We start from the raw sequence: 16,572 nt of genomic DNA, 5'->3' as shown, positions 1-16,572 counted from the left end.
GGCAAAGAAGAAATCTCCAGAGAAACTAAAAAGTATCTCAAACTAAATGAAAATGACAGCACAACTTAACCAAAATTTGTGGGACTCAGCAAAAGCAGTGCTTACAGGGAAATTTATAGCATTGAATTCACACATTAGATAAGCAGAAAGATCTACAATCAGTTATCTAAGTTTCCACCTTAGGAAACTAGAAAAAGAAGAGCAAATCAAAGAAAGCAGAAGAAATCTAAAAATTAGAGCAGAAACCAATGAAATTGAAAAAGTATATCAGAGTCCACAAAACCAAAAGCTGGTTCTTTGAAAAGATAAATAAAATTTACAAACCTAGAGCCAGGTTAACTAAGAAAAAGAGAGAAAGGATACGAATTATTAATATCAGAAATGAAGAGAATGCATCACCATAGATCCTGTGGACATTAAAAGAATAGTAAAGGAATATTAGTCACTCTAAACCCACAAATTTGATAACCTAGACGAAATGGGCCAATTCCTTGAAATGTACAATCTGCCAGTACTCATATAAGAAGGAAGAGACGATTTGAATAGGCCTGTATCTATTAAGGGAATCAATAATTAACCAATCATTAATTAACCTTCAAATCAGTAATTAATCTTCCAAAACAAAGCAGCCCAGATGGGTTTGCTGGTGAACTGAACTCTACCAAACATTTAAGGAAGAAATGGTACCAGTTCTCTATAATCTTTTTCAAAAGATAGAAGCAGAGGGAATACTTCCTAATTCTGTGAGGCCAGCATTAATCCATTACTGAAGTCAGACAAACACAGAAACAAAACAAAAAACCCAAACAAAAAACAAACCACAGACCAGTATCTTTCATGAACATAGATGCAAAAATCCTCAACAAAATATTAGCAAATTGAATCCAACAATGTATAAAAGGAATTATACACCACGACCAAGTGGGATTTATCCCAAGTATACAAGGTTGGCTCAACATTTGAAAATCAATTAATGTAATCCATCACATCACACAGACTAAAGAAGAAAAATCACATGATTATTATCAGTAGATGCAGGAAAAGCATTTGACAAAATCCAATACCCATTCATGACAAAAACTCTCAGTCAACCAGAAATAGAAGGGAAATTCCTCAACTTGTTAAAGAATATCTATCAAAAAATCTGCAGTTAACATCACACTTAATAGTGAGAATCTAGAAGCTTTCCCACTGAGATCAGAAATAAGGGAGGGATGTTCCCTCTCACCACTCTTTTTCAACATTGTTCTGGAAGTTCTAGGTAATGCAATAGGACAAGAAAAGGTAATATAAGATATACAGATTGGAAAGGAAGAAATAAAATTGTTTTTCTTCCCAGATGACCTGACCATCTATGTATAAAATCTGAAAGAATCAACTAAAAGACTGTTAGAACTATTAAGCTATTATAGTAAAGTTTCAGGATACAAGGTTCATATACAAAAGTCAATTGCCTTCCTATCTATTAGCAACAAGCAAGTGGAATTTGGAAATAAAAATACCATTTCTAGTGGTATCTCCCAAATGAAAACCTAGGTATAAACCTAACAAAATATGTGTAAGATATACACGAGGAAAACTATAAAACTCTGCTGAAAGAAATAGAACTAAATATATATGCAAAAGACCCTAACAGACACCTTATAAAGATCTATGGATGGCAAATAAGTGCATGAAAAGATACTCTATATTATATGTCATCTGGGAAATGCAAATTAAAATAATGAATTTTACTTTATGCCTATTTATACCTATTTGAATGGCTAAGATCTGAAACACTGACAACATCAAATGCTAGTGAGGATGTGGAGCAACAGGAACGCTCATACGTTGCCAGTGGGAATGTAAAATGCTGCAGCCACCTTCAAAGACAATTGGTGGTTTCTTAGAAAACTAAATATACTCTTACCATGTGACCCAGCAATCATGCTCTTTGCTGTTTGCACAGAGGAGTTAAGAACTTATGTTCACACAAGGGCGCCAGGCTGGCTCAGTCGGTAGAACATGTGACTCTTGATCTTGGGGTCGTGAATTCAACCCCCACGTTGAGCATAGAGCCTACTTAAACAAACAAACAAACTTATGTGCACACAAAGCTCTGAACACAGATGTTTATAGCAGCATTATCCATAATTGCCCAAACTTGGAAGCAACCAGGGTGTCCTTCAGTAGGTGGATGGATAAATAAACATGGTACATCCAGGCAATGAAATATTACTCCGTTCTAAAGAGAAATGACCTATCCAGCCATGAAAAGATGGGAGGAAATTTAAATGCATATTCCTGAGTAAAAGAAGCCAACGTGAGAAGGCTACATGCGATGTGTATGTACGTGCTATGTATATGACATTCTGGAAAAGACAAAAGTATGGAGACAATAAAGAGGTCAGTGATTTCCAGGGACTGGGAGAGGGAAGAATGAATAGGTGACTTGCGGAGGATTTTTATGGCAGTGAAATACTTTGTATGCTACTATGGTGGGAGATATAGATCATTATACATGTGTCCAAACCCACAGAATGTACAGCCCCAAGAGTGAACCCTAAGGCAAAGTATGAACTTTGGATGGTAACAATGTGTCAATGTAGGTTCTTCAATTGCATCAAATGTCCCACTGTGCTGGGGTCATTTGATAACAGGGGAGGCTCTGCATGTGTGGGGACAGGGGGTATATGGGAAATATCTATGCCTTCCTCTCAATTTTGCTATGAATCTAAAACTGCTCTAAAAAATGAGGTCTTAAAAAATATGGCCGGTGTGGTTCATTAAGGACAAGATCTTTTGTGAAATGCTCTACCCAAGTAAGAAGAGCTCATTGCGCCCCCTACTGGTTAGTTCTCTAGAATGGGATCTCTCTTGCCCTACCTATGCAAAATAATGCCATCTTTTGATGGATTAACATGGAGGCTTGTTAATTTTCATAAGTCTGACTTGGGTGCAATAGGCCTTAATTTATCCTCTGCCTTAATTCAGAACTGGGAGCTCAATCCCCAGTTATTGGCAAGCCCAGCCCTGCCATCTTTTTTCAAGGAGGAAGCTGGACTTAATTTGGTGGGAGCATGAGGGGCTGGGAAGGCTTGTCTAGGAGGGTCTTTCTTCAAATCAAGTCCTTGAGTCCTGGTGCTCTATCCAGCAGGTTCATCAGCTTTTTGTCCAGTAATGATAGAAACATGGAGAAGTGGGATCAGAGATGCAGGGAGCCTTACTCTGGCCAGCTCCGGTAGAATAGGGTGATGGCACATTCAGCTAGTCATCAGAATGGTCTGGAGGGAGTCATCCCCACCCACGCCCCCACCGTGGTTCTGATTTTCCAGGCCTAGAATGTGCTGTGTTGACTGGGAACCACCATGTGAAACATGGCAGGGTTTTCTCTCAAATTCCTGACCGTGAACAGGGGAGGATTCTAGGACTGTGGGCAGAGACCAGAGTCTCCTGGAGAAGATGCAAGAAGTGATAACCATTGAGCTAAGCTGCAGAGTTGAGGGAGAGGAGACTCTGGAGCCAGGGGGAGTCCAGCTGTGTGACTTGGGACAAATGACTTAACCTCTCTGTGCCCCACTTCCTTGTCTGTACCCTAGGATATTAGTTGCACCTCACTGGTGGTTTTTGGTGGTGGGGTGAGGGGGAGGTTTGACTGAATGAGTTAATATTCAGTGAGGGCTTTGCCCCGTGCCTGATACGATTTTTTAAAATTGAGATTTATTTGACACACAACAATGTATAAGTTGGAGGTACACAACGTCTTGACTTGATATTTATATTGCAACATGATTACCATTGTAGCATTAGCTAACACCACTGTGGTGTCCCATAGCCATCATTTCTTCTAGTATGGGGGGCAACTCAGATCTAATCTCTTAGCAAGTTTAATGTTTATAATCCAGTTTTCTGGTCTGTGATCACTGTACTGTGTATTAGGTCTCTAGGACTCTCTTATCTACTGGTTGCAAGTATACAATTTTCTAATAGCATTATTATCTGTTGTTTTGTTTTGTTTTGTTTTTGAGGTTTCAAGGCAATCTCTCCTTCGTAAACTCCCAGTGATCCTCTGGCATAAAAACCATTCCCTTCTCAGAAGTAAGGCTCTCCTCGGTACGCTTCACATCTACGTGTGCATCCCATTTCCCCACTGGGATTTTAGCTCCTATGGGCCTGCCCGTTCGATGTATTTTCTTCTTTTCTTTATAGCATTTGGCACCACCTAGAACATGTTGTGGGCCTCCAGGCAGCTGTACGGGGACTTTTCAACCTTCAGCCCTACAGGTTGGGGGCCAGTGAACACGTTTGAGCCGGCAAAATTCCTGGTTTCAAAATAGGAGAAGAAAGTGGACCAAGTATAAGAGTATAATGGATGGTTTCCCGAAAACATCATGTGTCAACCAGTCAACTGTGTCTCAGTTTAACTCTAAGAAAGTAACATTGAATGTACACTTCACTGTCCATCAGGGGATGAATGAATAAGCAATCTGTGGTTTATCCGCCCTGTGGAATAGTACGCAGCCACAAAAAGGAGGGAAGCGTGGACAGCCTGCTACATGGCACGTGAGCCTGGAAAACAGGACACTTGGTGAAGGAGACCAGTCACTAAAGGCCACATAGCAAATGATTCCATTCCTGTGAAATGTCCACAGTAGGCAAATCCATGGAGACTGAACGCAGATCAGTGGTAATCAGGGACTAGGGTGGCAGGGAATGAGGAGGCTCCTGGTGATGGGGTTTCCTTTCGTGGTGATGAAAACGTTCTAAAATTGTGTGTGGTGATGGTTGCACGACTCTGGTTGGGCCGAAAACCACTGGGTTGTGCACTTTCAATGGGAGAATTGTTGGATCTGTATTATATCGTAATAAAGTAGTTTATAAAAAGCAGATTTATTGTGGGAGGTAGGTGCCAATGAAGAGGTGCTGGGCCCGCAGGGCTGAAGGAGGTGGTGGCCTAGGAGGTTGGCTGCCTGGAGCCTAAAACCAAAGGTGCGGGTGGAGGTCAGTTTGAGCTGAGGAAGAGGAGGTGGGGTCTGGGAAAGGCCACAGAGCACAGCTGAGCAGACCTCCCCCTCTTTTTTTTTTTTTAAAGATTTTATTTATTTATTCATGAGAGACAGAGCGAGAGAGAGAGGCAGAGGGAGAAGCAGGTTCCCAAGAAGCAGGGAGCCTGATGCGGGACTCGATCACAGGACCCTGAGATCATGACCTGAGCCGAAGGCAGATGGCTTAACCATCTGAGCCACCCAGGCGCCCTTTTAAGATTTTATTTATCTAGCAGAGAGAGAGCAGAAGCAGGGGGAGCAGCAGAGGGAGAGGGAGAAGCAGGCTTCCTGCTGAGCAAGGAGCCCGATGCGGGGGCTCGATCCCAGGACCCTGGGATCATGACCTGACCCGAAGGCAGACGCTTAACGACTGAGTCACCCAGGCGCCCCTCCCCCCTCTTCTTAACTGCTGGTCCTAATGTGTCAAGGAGGGAGGCCTTGGGCCTGAGCTCTGAGAGACCCTGCAGCTGTCCTGTTTGGTGACAAGCCATGGCTAAGGCCTGGCTTCGCCTACCCAGAGCAGTGGGACAGACAAGCCCGACCTAACGGTGATGATGGTTTCACGACATTGTGAATGCACTCAGTGCCACCAAAGTACCATTTAAAAATGGATAAAATGGTAAATTTGATTAGACCCCGTTAAAAGAAAAAGAAATCAAACCATGGCCATGTTTGCCTTCTGCCCCGAGAGCTCCATTTACAAGGCTTGAAGAGGCAAACCTTTCTTTCCTCTATACTGAAAAGGGATTTTCCCCCTCATTGGTCAGAAGCCCCCCCACCCCTCCTCCTGGGTAGAGTGCTAAGAACTTTATCGGACGCTTCTGATTGGCTGGATCTTTGCTCTGGAAGCCCCCTCCTCCCCCTCCCCATCAGCCCTGGGAATGGAGAGTTGATCCAGGCTGAGCCCGCCTCTTTGGGAAAGAAAATTCCTTTCAGGGTGCTCTGTGCCATCAGAGAGGCTGATGGTGTGGGGCTCCCTTGGGCTGGTGGCGATGCTGGTGCCCATGGGGCTCCTCGGTCTGGTCCTGCTCTGGGCTCTGGTGGCAGTGACTTCGGGGAGTAAGTAAAGCTGGCGTGGTGCTGGTTCTCTCTGGGGCGGAGCTGGGCCAGCAACTCATCCACCTGGGACAGTATTTTAGCAGCTAGATGCCTGTTCACCTGTTCCTCTGCCTCCCTTGGTTTGGCCTTTCATGGGGAAAAGGAGAGCGAGCTTACGGGTGGATCCCTCATTTCTTGCTCCTGTCTTCCACCAACATCCTCTGAAACCCGAGACCAGATCTGTAACCCCGAGCGATGAAATGCTGACCTTGGACTCTTGAGCCCGTGTGCGGGGATGCTTAGCTGTCTGCCGGGGTATATGAGGTGGTGAGCTTGAAGATACTAAGTAGCTCTCTGATGCAGGGTAACTGGGTGAAATGAGCTTTTATGTGTTGTCTGTTTACTGCAGAAGGGTCTAGGGCAGCTCTATCCAATAAAACAGAATGGGGGCCAATGTGTAATTTGAAAGTTTCTAGCAGCCATGTTTAAAAAATGTTAAAAAGGAACGGGTGACATTAATTTTAAGAATATATTTTACTGGACCCAGTATAGCCAAAATCTCATTAGAAAATGTAATCAATGTAAAAAAGTATTAATGAGATTTATTTTCCGTTCTCTGAGATCCAGTGTGTATTTTATACTGGGAGTGTATTTCAATTTTTTTAAGATTTTATTCTTAAGTCATCTCTACACCCAATGTGGGGCTTGAACTTACAACCCCGAGAGCAGGAGTCGTGCACACTACCAAGTGAGCCAGCCAGGTGCCCCCATATTCCAGTTTGGATACTAAATTTTCATTGCAAATACTTAATGTGTGTTTCGATTTCCTAAGATTTAGAGTTGAAAAAGGAATTTTGTATACTAAGTTGTTCTAAACGTACTTAAGTTTTCCAGTGGCTGACTTTAGTATCGGTTTTTAATTTAAAATTAAATGAATAACAAAAAAATTATGTTAACAAATTACAAAATGAAAAGCTCCTCCATAACACCAGCCACATTTCAGATGCCCGATAGCCACACGTGGCTGGCATCTGTCTATTGCCCTGGATGGTGCAGGTCAGATTACAGCTGTTTTCGTTTTTTGGGTTTTTTGGCTACATTTTTAGCACTTATTTGCCTGGTGCACAGTAAGTACTCAGTAAATCTGTGCTGGATAAATGAATCAACAGGGACCAGAACTGACATCTGAGAAAGCTGAAATGAGTCCTGATTTCATTTCTAGGCTGTAGAGATAACCTCAATTTCAGTCCCTTTCAGATCTCTCCCTAGAAATGAGTAGGATCCTATGGGAAGATTTCTTACCTCCCAAGACTCCGTGTCCCCCCCCCCCTTGTTGATCTTTTGAGTATGATTATTGAATCATTTTGAAACTTATTTTTAATTTAAATATTTTTTTTAAGTGCTTGAGAAGTGGAAGGGAATAAGACTCAGTTTGAACACTAATGTTCTTTGCACGCATCTCGTTTCTGGAGCTCATGGTGGATGGGGGCTTGTGGGCTCGGCTGCTTTGCAGAGTAGCTGGTGGGTAAAGCAGGTTGTTGGATGAGCAAGCAAGCAGACTGCTGGATCTGTGCCCAATCTGGAGTTTAATTATTATGCATAAATTAATGATTATACATAAACAGGTTTAATTTGGTGCCCAGAGTACATATTGTCAAAGAGTTGGAGGAAAATTGGGAGGGAAAATCCATTGAGTTAAATGTCTTTGAAATGTAGTTTTATCCATCCATACTCTACTTGAATGCAAAGAGCATTTTGTTAGATGAGACACAACATTTGGGAGGTGGGAACATCCTACCATGTTCTTTTGTTGCAAAGGGTCTATACAAAATGGTGTAAAATGCACTTTCCCCTGTTTGGGGGAAGTGCTTTGTCTTTCAAGGGATTGAACAGGCTGGCGTGGGTAATGGTTAGCATTTGGGGCATAGTGGGGTGGTTTGTTTTTTTTTTTAAGATTTTATTTATTTACTTGACAGAGAGAGACACAGCAAGAGAGAGAACACAAGCAGGGGGAGTGAGAGAGGAAGAAACAGGCTTCCCACGGAGCAGGGAGCCTGATTCGGGGCTCGATCCCAGGACCCTGGGATCCTGACCTGAGCCAAAGGCAGGTCGACTTAATGACTTAATGACTGAGCCACCCAGGCGCCCCTGGTGGGGTGGTTTTGAGGATAGAAATGGTATTACTGAAAAGCCGTTGTATGAAAATGGCTGCAGATGGATGGCTACCTGGCTGAGGCTGTCCCAGGAGGGCCAATGATGGCCAGAAATATGCAGACAAGTGGCTGAAGGGAAGGATAAATGAGAATGACGGAAGGTGGAAGTGGGAAGGCCTCAGGCTGGGATGGGCAGAGGGAGAGCTGCTGGGGAGGGGAGCTGGGAGGTTCCCTGCAGAGGGACCTCAGTGGCCCAAGGTAGGGGCTAAGGAGGTCTAAGGAGGTCGGGAGCCCAGGCTGTTCATGCTGTGGTTGTCTTCTGCAGCTGAGAAGGTGGTGGGGGTGGGGATGAGGTGTCCTGAGACCCACCAGGGAGCAGCGCTAGGGTCCAGCATTCACTGCTGCAGCCCTTTGGTCTGGCTTTGTTGGTTCGTAGTGGTCAGGGAGGGCCCTACTGGGGCGAGACCTGAAGGAGCCGGGGGTGTGAAGAGCAGAAGGAAGAGTGTTCGGGCAGGAGGGAACAGCATGTGCAGAGGCCTTGAGCTGAAGAAGAGCCAGTGTGGCTGGAGGGTGAGGGCAGGATGAGATGTGGCCAGAGGGCAGAGTAAGGCCAGCTCTCGTGGTCAGGATGTCCTTATGAGTGCATGTGGCTCGGGAGTGGTGGGCAGGAGACTGAGGAGCTATTAAACCAGGAGTGATGGGATCAGGTTTAGGTTTTTAAGATGACTCTAGCTGTGGATGATGAATTGTGGACATGGGGGAATAGTTAGGAGGCTACTTCCATCATCTAGGCAAGAGAAGGTGTGGCTTTGTCTAGAGTGATGGCCAGGGAGATGGAGACACACAGAAGGAGGGAGGGAGGAGAGGAGGGAGGCAGGGATAGAGAGATGGGGGGGAGGGGAAGGGAGGGAAAGATGGAGAGATGGAGGGAGGGAGGGGAGGAGGGAGGGATGGAGAGATGGAGGGAGGGAGGGAGACCTGCATTTGTCGATGGAATTGGCAGAGCGTGCTGATGTACTGGATTTGGGGTGGCAATAAGGGAAAGGAGTAGAAGTACAGATGACTCCCAGGTCACCAGCTTAAGCAATCGGGACAGTGGTGTGGGCAAGCAAGATGGGGAAGATCAGGTTGGGTAAGGGCTGGGGAGGTCACTCCCAGCCCTATGGGAGACAGGAGAGCTGGCGTTCTCTCTTATCCCCTTGAACCCTTAACCATCCCATTCACAAGTAGGTCAGTAGCCCATGGGTTGAGCCTCTCCTTCCTCTGGCCTTGCGCTCGTTCCATCTGATCTGTGATTTCAGAAATTCCAGATTCGCTGGTGAGACAGGCGGCCTCCTGCATGATGGCGTGCACAGGTGAGTAAGTCTCCCAGGAGACCTTATCACACCTCTGGTGACCAGGAGACAGGATGGGGTGGGGGTGGTTGTGGGAACAAGGCTGACCAGCTGCTGGGTGTGATTCAGGACAGCCTCGGAGGGCATGTCCCCGTTCCCAGGGGAGGCCGGTTGGGTGGAGCGAGGCCAGTTCTGGAAAAGCCATCTGGTCATCAGCAGTTAGAGAAGCAAACAACACACCCAAGGTAAAGCGCCCATGGGCTTTGGCCTCATACCTTGTGGTCCCCAGGTGGAATAAACATCTGTGCTGGGTGATTCTATTTGCATTTTGAGGTGGAGTAGATGAAAGAACCTCAGGGCAAATTCTTTGGAGGGAGAGAAGCATCCTGGGAGTGAAAGGCATGGCTCTGTTTGAGCACATGAACATGTTAATTCACTTGCAAGCCCCAGAGAAGGGTGGGGTGTCACAGTTTTGCAATCTGTCCCCTGGCCTAAATAGAGGGTTAGAAAAGTACAGAGCTGTCTGCTCCCTAAATCAGCCCTTTCCGCCACCTCAGTGCTCCTGAGTCCCGTCAGCTTGACAGTTCTGCCCCCATAAGGGATCAGGGCAACACCTTCCTCGCACACGCTATAGTCCTCAAGGTGAGGAGTCAGACTTCCAAGGTTGGCATCCCAGCTGTGTGACCTTGGGTGAGTTAGTTAACCTCTCTGGGCCTCCGTTTCTACCTCTGTAAAATGGGGAAACTAAGAGCACCCACCTCAAAGTTGGGTAAGAGGCCTAAATGGGTTCACGTAAGTGTAGATCATTAGTTCTGAACCAGGATGATGGTACCTCTCAGGGATATTTTGCGATGTCTAGAGATAGTTTTGGTTATGGCAACTGGGTGTCCCATCAAGTGGGTAGAGGCCAAAGATGACATATAAAGCTCTTAGAAGGGGGCCTTAACATCTGAGAACACCGGTTGACGTTTACTAAGCACTAACTGTTAATATTGTAATTTTCTTCTTGACCCCCATAGGAGTGTGTAGCCCCCCAGCCTTCCCCTGCACCAGGAGCAGGCAGCTCATGGCCCAGATGGAGGGAGGGAGGTGGGAACAGGATGTCCAAATAGTCTCCATGCAGTTGGGTCCCAGAGGGTGATGGGTTGTCAAGGTGACACTGTGCCCTCTGTCTGCTCTCCAGGGTCAGCTGATCCCCACCTCCCTGTGGGCACCAGATACACCTATCACTTTTCTACCAACACCAGTACTGGCCTGCAGGGAGACCCAGTGGAAGGAAGTGGCCTTGGCCTCCAAGGCTTGGCCATCGTTGATGTGCTTGGCCCGTGCCAGATGGCCTTATGGGTGAGTGTCTTTGGGTAACAGAGGTCACAGTGATGCTGGGGAAGGCCCAGGGGAAGCCACAGACCCCCAGCTTTGCAACAGAGAGGAGATTTCTGAGGAATCTCAAAAATCAACAAGTCAGGACTCCAGGGGGTGACATGGGCACATGGCGCCATTTTGGTTGTAGGAGGTGCCCAGTGGGGGAATAGCAGTGTTTAAAAAAAAAGAGTAAGGGTATTCCTTGGAACAAGTAGAGCCATGGGATGGGGACAAGCTGTGTCTTTGGTAGGAATGAGGGTCAAAGCTCGGGAACCTGCAGGTCCCAGGAGTGAACAAAGCCAAGCCAAGTCAAGAGCCTTGTAGACAAATGAACACACTGGAGTGGATATCCAAGGCCTGGATGGGGCCCCCAGGCCTGCCCTGGGCAACTTTATACTGGACACTGGACCTTGCTGTGCCTGGGTCCATGGCTCGGGTTAAAGGCAAATGGTAAGGCAGCGTGGGGTGGTATTTATTCTGGGTTCAGTTGAGGCAGAATTATGAGCTAGACTTGGTGGTCGTAGATTTCCTTTTATCAAGATTTTCCCCAGAGTCCCCTTGTGTTCTTGCAAGTGGAAGTGCCTGCCTATTCTTACTGTCTCCTTCCTGATGATTCTCCTCTGTTTCCTGGACAGACCCTTCCACCCTGCAAAAATGGCCTCTTGGTTTCACTGGAGTCTTCCCTCATGCTTAAGAAGCATTTTTTTTTTCTTTCAAAAGATTGTATTTATTTATTTGACAGAGAGAGACACAGCGAAAGAGGGAACACAAGCAGGGGGAGTGGGAGAGGGAGAAGCAGGCTTCCCGCGGAGCAGGGAGTCCGATGTGGGGCTCGATCCCAGGACCCCGGGATCATGACCTGAGCCGAAGGCAGACGCCCAACGACTGAGCCACCCAGGCGCCCCATTAAGAAGCATTTTTGAACTGGCTGGAGTGCTTGCTGACAAGAGTTTCTAAAAAAAAAAATTTTTTTTAATGTTTCATGTAGATCACAGGATGGGGTCTTTTACGGGGTGGCTCTGAGCTGCCTCCAAATTCTTTATTTTTTTAAAGATTTTATTTATGAGAGAGAGCAAGCAAGAGAGCACACAAGTGGGGAGGGGAGAGGGACAGACTCCCCTCTGAGCAGGGAGTCCAATGTGGGGCTGGATCCCAGGACCCTGAGATCATGAACTGAGCCGAAGGCAGACGCTTCACCGACTGAGCCACCCGGGCACCCCTGCCTCTGAATTCTTAAACCATCCAAGATGTCTGTTTGGCTCAGACCTGCCTCTTCGGTGGAGTCTTTGTCTGCTCATGTCCATCAAAATACCAGCAGCATTTGTTTTTTTTTCTACAGGGCTAGTTTTTTTTTTTTTTTTTTAAGATTTTATTTATTTATCAGAGAGAGAGACAGGCAGAGGGAGAAGCAGGCGCCCCGCCGAGCAAGGCGCCCAATGTGGGACTCGATCCCAGGACCCTGGGATCATGACCTGAGCCGAAGGCAGACGCCCAACCGACTGAGCCACCCAGGCGTCCCTCTACAGGGCTAGTTTTCACAAAGCAAATGGTGTGTTGCAAACTGAATGAGTCAGTTGCTTTATTTTTAGCATTAAAAAAAAAAGTTGATGGAACCCTGGCTACTCAGTCGGTTGAGCGTCTGACTCTTGATTTCGGCTCAGGTCAGGATCTCAGGGTCGTGGGATGGAGCCTTTGTTGGGCTCCACACTGGACGTGGAGGCTGCTTAAGATTCTCTCTCTCTTTCTGCACCTCCCCCTTCTGCACTCTCTAAGAAATAATAAAAAAAAAAGATAATGTCCAATGTTGTCAAGAATAGAAAAAACTGGGGCGCCTGGGTGGCTCAGTCGTTAAGTGTCTGCCTTCGGCTCAGGTCATGATCTCAGGGTCCTGGGATCGAGCCCCGCATCGGGCTCCCTGCTCTGCAGGAAGCCTACTTCTCCCTCTCCCACTCCCCCTACTTGTGTTCCCTCTCTCGCTGTGTCTTTCTCTGTCAAATAAATAAATAAATAAATCTAAAAAAAAAAAAAAAGAATAGAAAAAACTGGCTTACATCAAAGATTTTTGGCAAAAACGGAAAGTTTACAGCCACTCAAGAGGCAATCAGTTAAAGTGTGAAAGTAAGTTTTCAGAAAAATGAATTTTCACAAACAGAACATGTGTGTGTACTCACCACCAGATCATGAGATGAAACGCCCCCCCCCCGAAACCTCCCCCATTCTCCCTTCTGGTCACTTTTCCAAAGGCCCCCTGAGTTCTAATACCATGGATGAGTTTTGCCTGCCTTTGGACTTTTCCCTAATGGCATTAGGCAGGATATTCTTTCTCTTGTGTGTCTGGCTTCTCTTTATTCTTTTTTAAAAGATATTTATTTATTTGAGAGAGAGAGAGAGTGAGAGAGAATGAGCAGTAGGGAGGGGCAGAGAGAGAGGGACAAGCAGACTCCCCACTGAGGAGCAAGCCCGACACAGGGCTCGATCCCAGGACCCCGAGATCATGACCTGAGCCAAAGGTAAACGCTTAACTGACTGAGCCACCCAGGCGCCCATAATTTTTTTTTTAATTGTGGTAAAATATATATCACAAGGTTTACTATTTAATTAAATTAATTTTTTTAAGCAGGCTCCATGCCCAGCGTGGAGCCCAATGCAGGGCTTGAACTCACGACCCGGAGATCAAGACCTGAGCTGAGATCAAGAGTCAGACACTTAACTGACTGAGCCACCCAGGCACCCCTACTATTTTATTAACTATTTTAAGTGTAAAATTCAGTGGCAACAAATGCATTTACAATGTTACATAAATATGTACATATGTGCAAATTACATACACAATTACAACTATTGTCTCCAGATGATTGTTCATCATCCCAAACAGAAGCGCTTTCCCCCTTACACAGTAACACCCCTTCCCTCCTCCCCACCAGCCCCCTGGATCTCTATTCTACTTCCTGCCTCTAGGAATTTGCTAGTGAGGTACTCCAAGAAGTGGATTCACTTATCACAGTCAATATGTAAACTTTTTTTTTTAAATTTATTTGACAGAGAGAGACACAGCAAGAGAGGGAACACAAGCAGGGGGAGTGGGAGGGGGAGAAGCAGGCTCCCTGCAGAGCAAGAAGCCTCATGCAGGACTCAATCCCAGGACCCTGGGATCATGACCTGAGCCGAAGGCAGTCACTTAATGGACTGAGCCACCCAGGCGCCCAATATGTAAACTTCTGTGCCTGGGTTCTTTCACTTAGTATAATGTTCTCAAGGTTTATCCACATCATAGCATCTATCAGATCTTCATTTTTAAAAAAATATATTTGTTTAAAGATTTACTTATTTATTTTAGAGGGGGGAGGGGCAGAGGGAAAGTGGGGGAGAGAGAGAGAAGTAGACTCCCTGCTGATCGGGGAGTCCGTTGTGGGGCTCAGTCTCACAACCCTGAGATCATGACCTGAGCTGAAATCGAGTCAGATGCTTCACCAACTGAGTCACCAGGTGCCCCCTTTTTAACCATTTTTAAGTAATTTTAAGTTAAGTATTTTTAAGTTCAGTGGGTTTGCAAAACTATCTTCCATGACTCTATGGACAATTTGGAGCATATGGAATGCAGTTATAATGGGTGGCATTTCAAGCAAGTGGTCAGTCAATAAGTGGTTATCATTTCCGTGGCTGAGGGATCCACTGTCCCGGACAGCCTTTTGGTGCCAAGGGGGACTGGATTTCACCCCGACATTTCAAGCCTGGGTGACTGGGGAGATGACAGACCCTCTGCTGGGGGAGCGGGGCTGGTTTTCAGGAGAGCGAGGAAATAGGTTTTAGACAAGGTGAGTGAAGATGAGCCACTTTGAAAAAGTGAAATCCAAGGGCAGGGAAACCGTTCTGTATGGTACATAATGGTGGATACGTGTCACGGTACGTGTGTGCAAACCCATAGAGTGCACACCACCAAGAGTGACAGCTGGTGTAAACTATGGGCTTCGGGTGATGACGACGTGTTTGTGCGGGTTCATTGATTGTAACAAATGTGCCATGCTGCTGGGGATGTTGGAAATGGGGGAGGATGTGGGATGTGGGTATGAATATATATGAGGTATGTGGGAAATCGCTGTACATTCTTCTCAATATTGCTATCAATCTAAAACTGGTATCGGTCATGTTAGGGAGGCAGTTTTTAGGGGTGGTCTTATTTTTCATCTTTAGGGAGTCCATCTTCTTTGGCAATAAGTATGCATGCGCGCACACGCACACGCACGCACACACACACGCACACGTATGCATGCATACGCCCACGGTGCTTTTGGGACATCCAAGTGTTTTATTCATGGTGGGCAAAGTCTTTTTTTTGTTTGTTTGTTTGCTTTGCAATCCTAACCTATTTTTACTGGATAGCTGTATGGATCTTTTACCCAAACTTCCAGGGCCTTTTGGGCAAAACGAGAAACTAGTGAGAACTTTCTGAACATTTATCAGCGAGCGGTAGGTCCTGGTTGCTTTAACTATTTACCCCTTGGAGATATTTGGCATCCACCACCTAGAAATAGAACCTTCTGCTCAAGGGAAGGATCTTTCTGCCTGCCTCCCACATGGGGCCAAGTATCATGCCGGGCCCCAGAACTGCTTTGTGTGGGGGGTACTGGTGAGGTCCTGGGGTACCCCAGGAGAGGTCACTGACTCACGGGTGCTTTCTGCTTCAGCTCCAAGATTTCCAGGTGACATCTATCCTGGGGTCCAAGGTGGCAGTTTTGAAGGACTCGGAGAACTTGAGGTAAGACACTAGGCCTTGCTCCTCATGGGACCAGACATGCGAGTCCCGTACCCTCCCCCCCACAGCTGCCAGGTGCTGGATGCACCAAGTTAGATTGGAAGAATGACCCCCCCCCAACCCCGCCTTAGGTTTTGACCTTGTAGGTACCCAGACCAGATCACTGATGAGGACTGATGTAGGATCCTTGAGCAACTCTGAGTAGCCTCGGGTGGCCTTCCCTTACCTGGTGGATGGAACTCACCTCCTATTTCCCTGCCCATCACTCCCAGCATGTCTAGATTTTATGTTTGCCAAGCACTCTCCGGGCATTGTCCTTGAGTGCATTCTGGAAGACACTGGGTGTATTCTGTTAAAGCCCACCCCTCTCTTCCCTGTCTCTGCTGAGATGGGGGTTTTCTTAGAGACCCATGGCCTTTCCTGTCCCAAGCTAAGCCTCCCTTTGTGACCTGGCCAAGCCTGGAATTCTCTCTCCGGCTTGTTTCCCAGGACTCCCTGACAGTGGCCTCCGTGGCCTCAAAGCTCAGTCCACCCGCCAGACTGAAGACAAGCCCATCTCTGCAGATTCCTCTTCCTTTTTTATTGCAAATTCATTTGTTTAAAAAAATAAAGCCTTTGTGCTGGGGTGCAGGGATGGGGGATGCTGCCGAGGGGCAGATGGATCCCCCTGAAAGGCTTAGGGTGGTCTCCTCCACGGGAGCAGTGTGGGCTATTGTCCTTGGGCTCCTCATCAGAAATGCTAAGTCAGAGGGCTGGGGGTTGTCAGATCCTTGAGGCCAGACTGACATTTGCTATTCTGGAAGGGGCGGGCACCATTAGCATTTCTCTAGGGCCAGGCCTGAGACCCAGGGGGTCTCCAGTTGGAGCTGGAGAAGGGGCAGTGACCTCCCGGGGAGGTACAAGTAGGG

At 46.7% G+C, this 16,572-nt stretch overlaps 1 protein-coding gene across 1 annotated transcript in view; it reads left to right on the top strand.

The window, feature by feature from the left end:
• The first annotated feature begins 5,367 nt into the window (after window positions 1-5,367).
• Window positions 5,368-16,572, top strand: part of LOC118021831 — a 134,286-nt gene continuing 123,081 nt past the window's right edge. Inside the window, exons 1-4 of the mRNA XM_035022283.1 lie at window positions 5,368-6,083; window positions 9,517-9,570; window positions 10,733-10,893; window positions 15,597-15,667. Of these exons, the coding sequence (XP_034878174.1) occupies window positions 5,987-6,083; window positions 9,517-9,570; window positions 10,733-10,893; window positions 15,597-15,667 (383 nt within the window). The 5' untranslated portion in view covers window positions 5,368-5,986. The remainder of the gene's footprint in view (window positions 6,084-9,516; window positions 9,571-10,732; window positions 10,894-15,596; window positions 15,668-16,572) is intronic.

Source organism: Mirounga leonina, unplaced genomic scaffold (genome assembly GCF_011800145.1).
Source record: "Mirounga leonina isolate KUSES-001 unplaced genomic scaffold, KU_Mleo_1.0 Mir_175, whole genome shotgun sequence".
Lineage (NCBI taxonomy): Eukaryota > Metazoa > Chordata > Mammalia > Carnivora > Phocidae > Mirounga > Mirounga leonina.
This window is presented reverse-complemented; position numbering and strand designations above follow the sequence as displayed.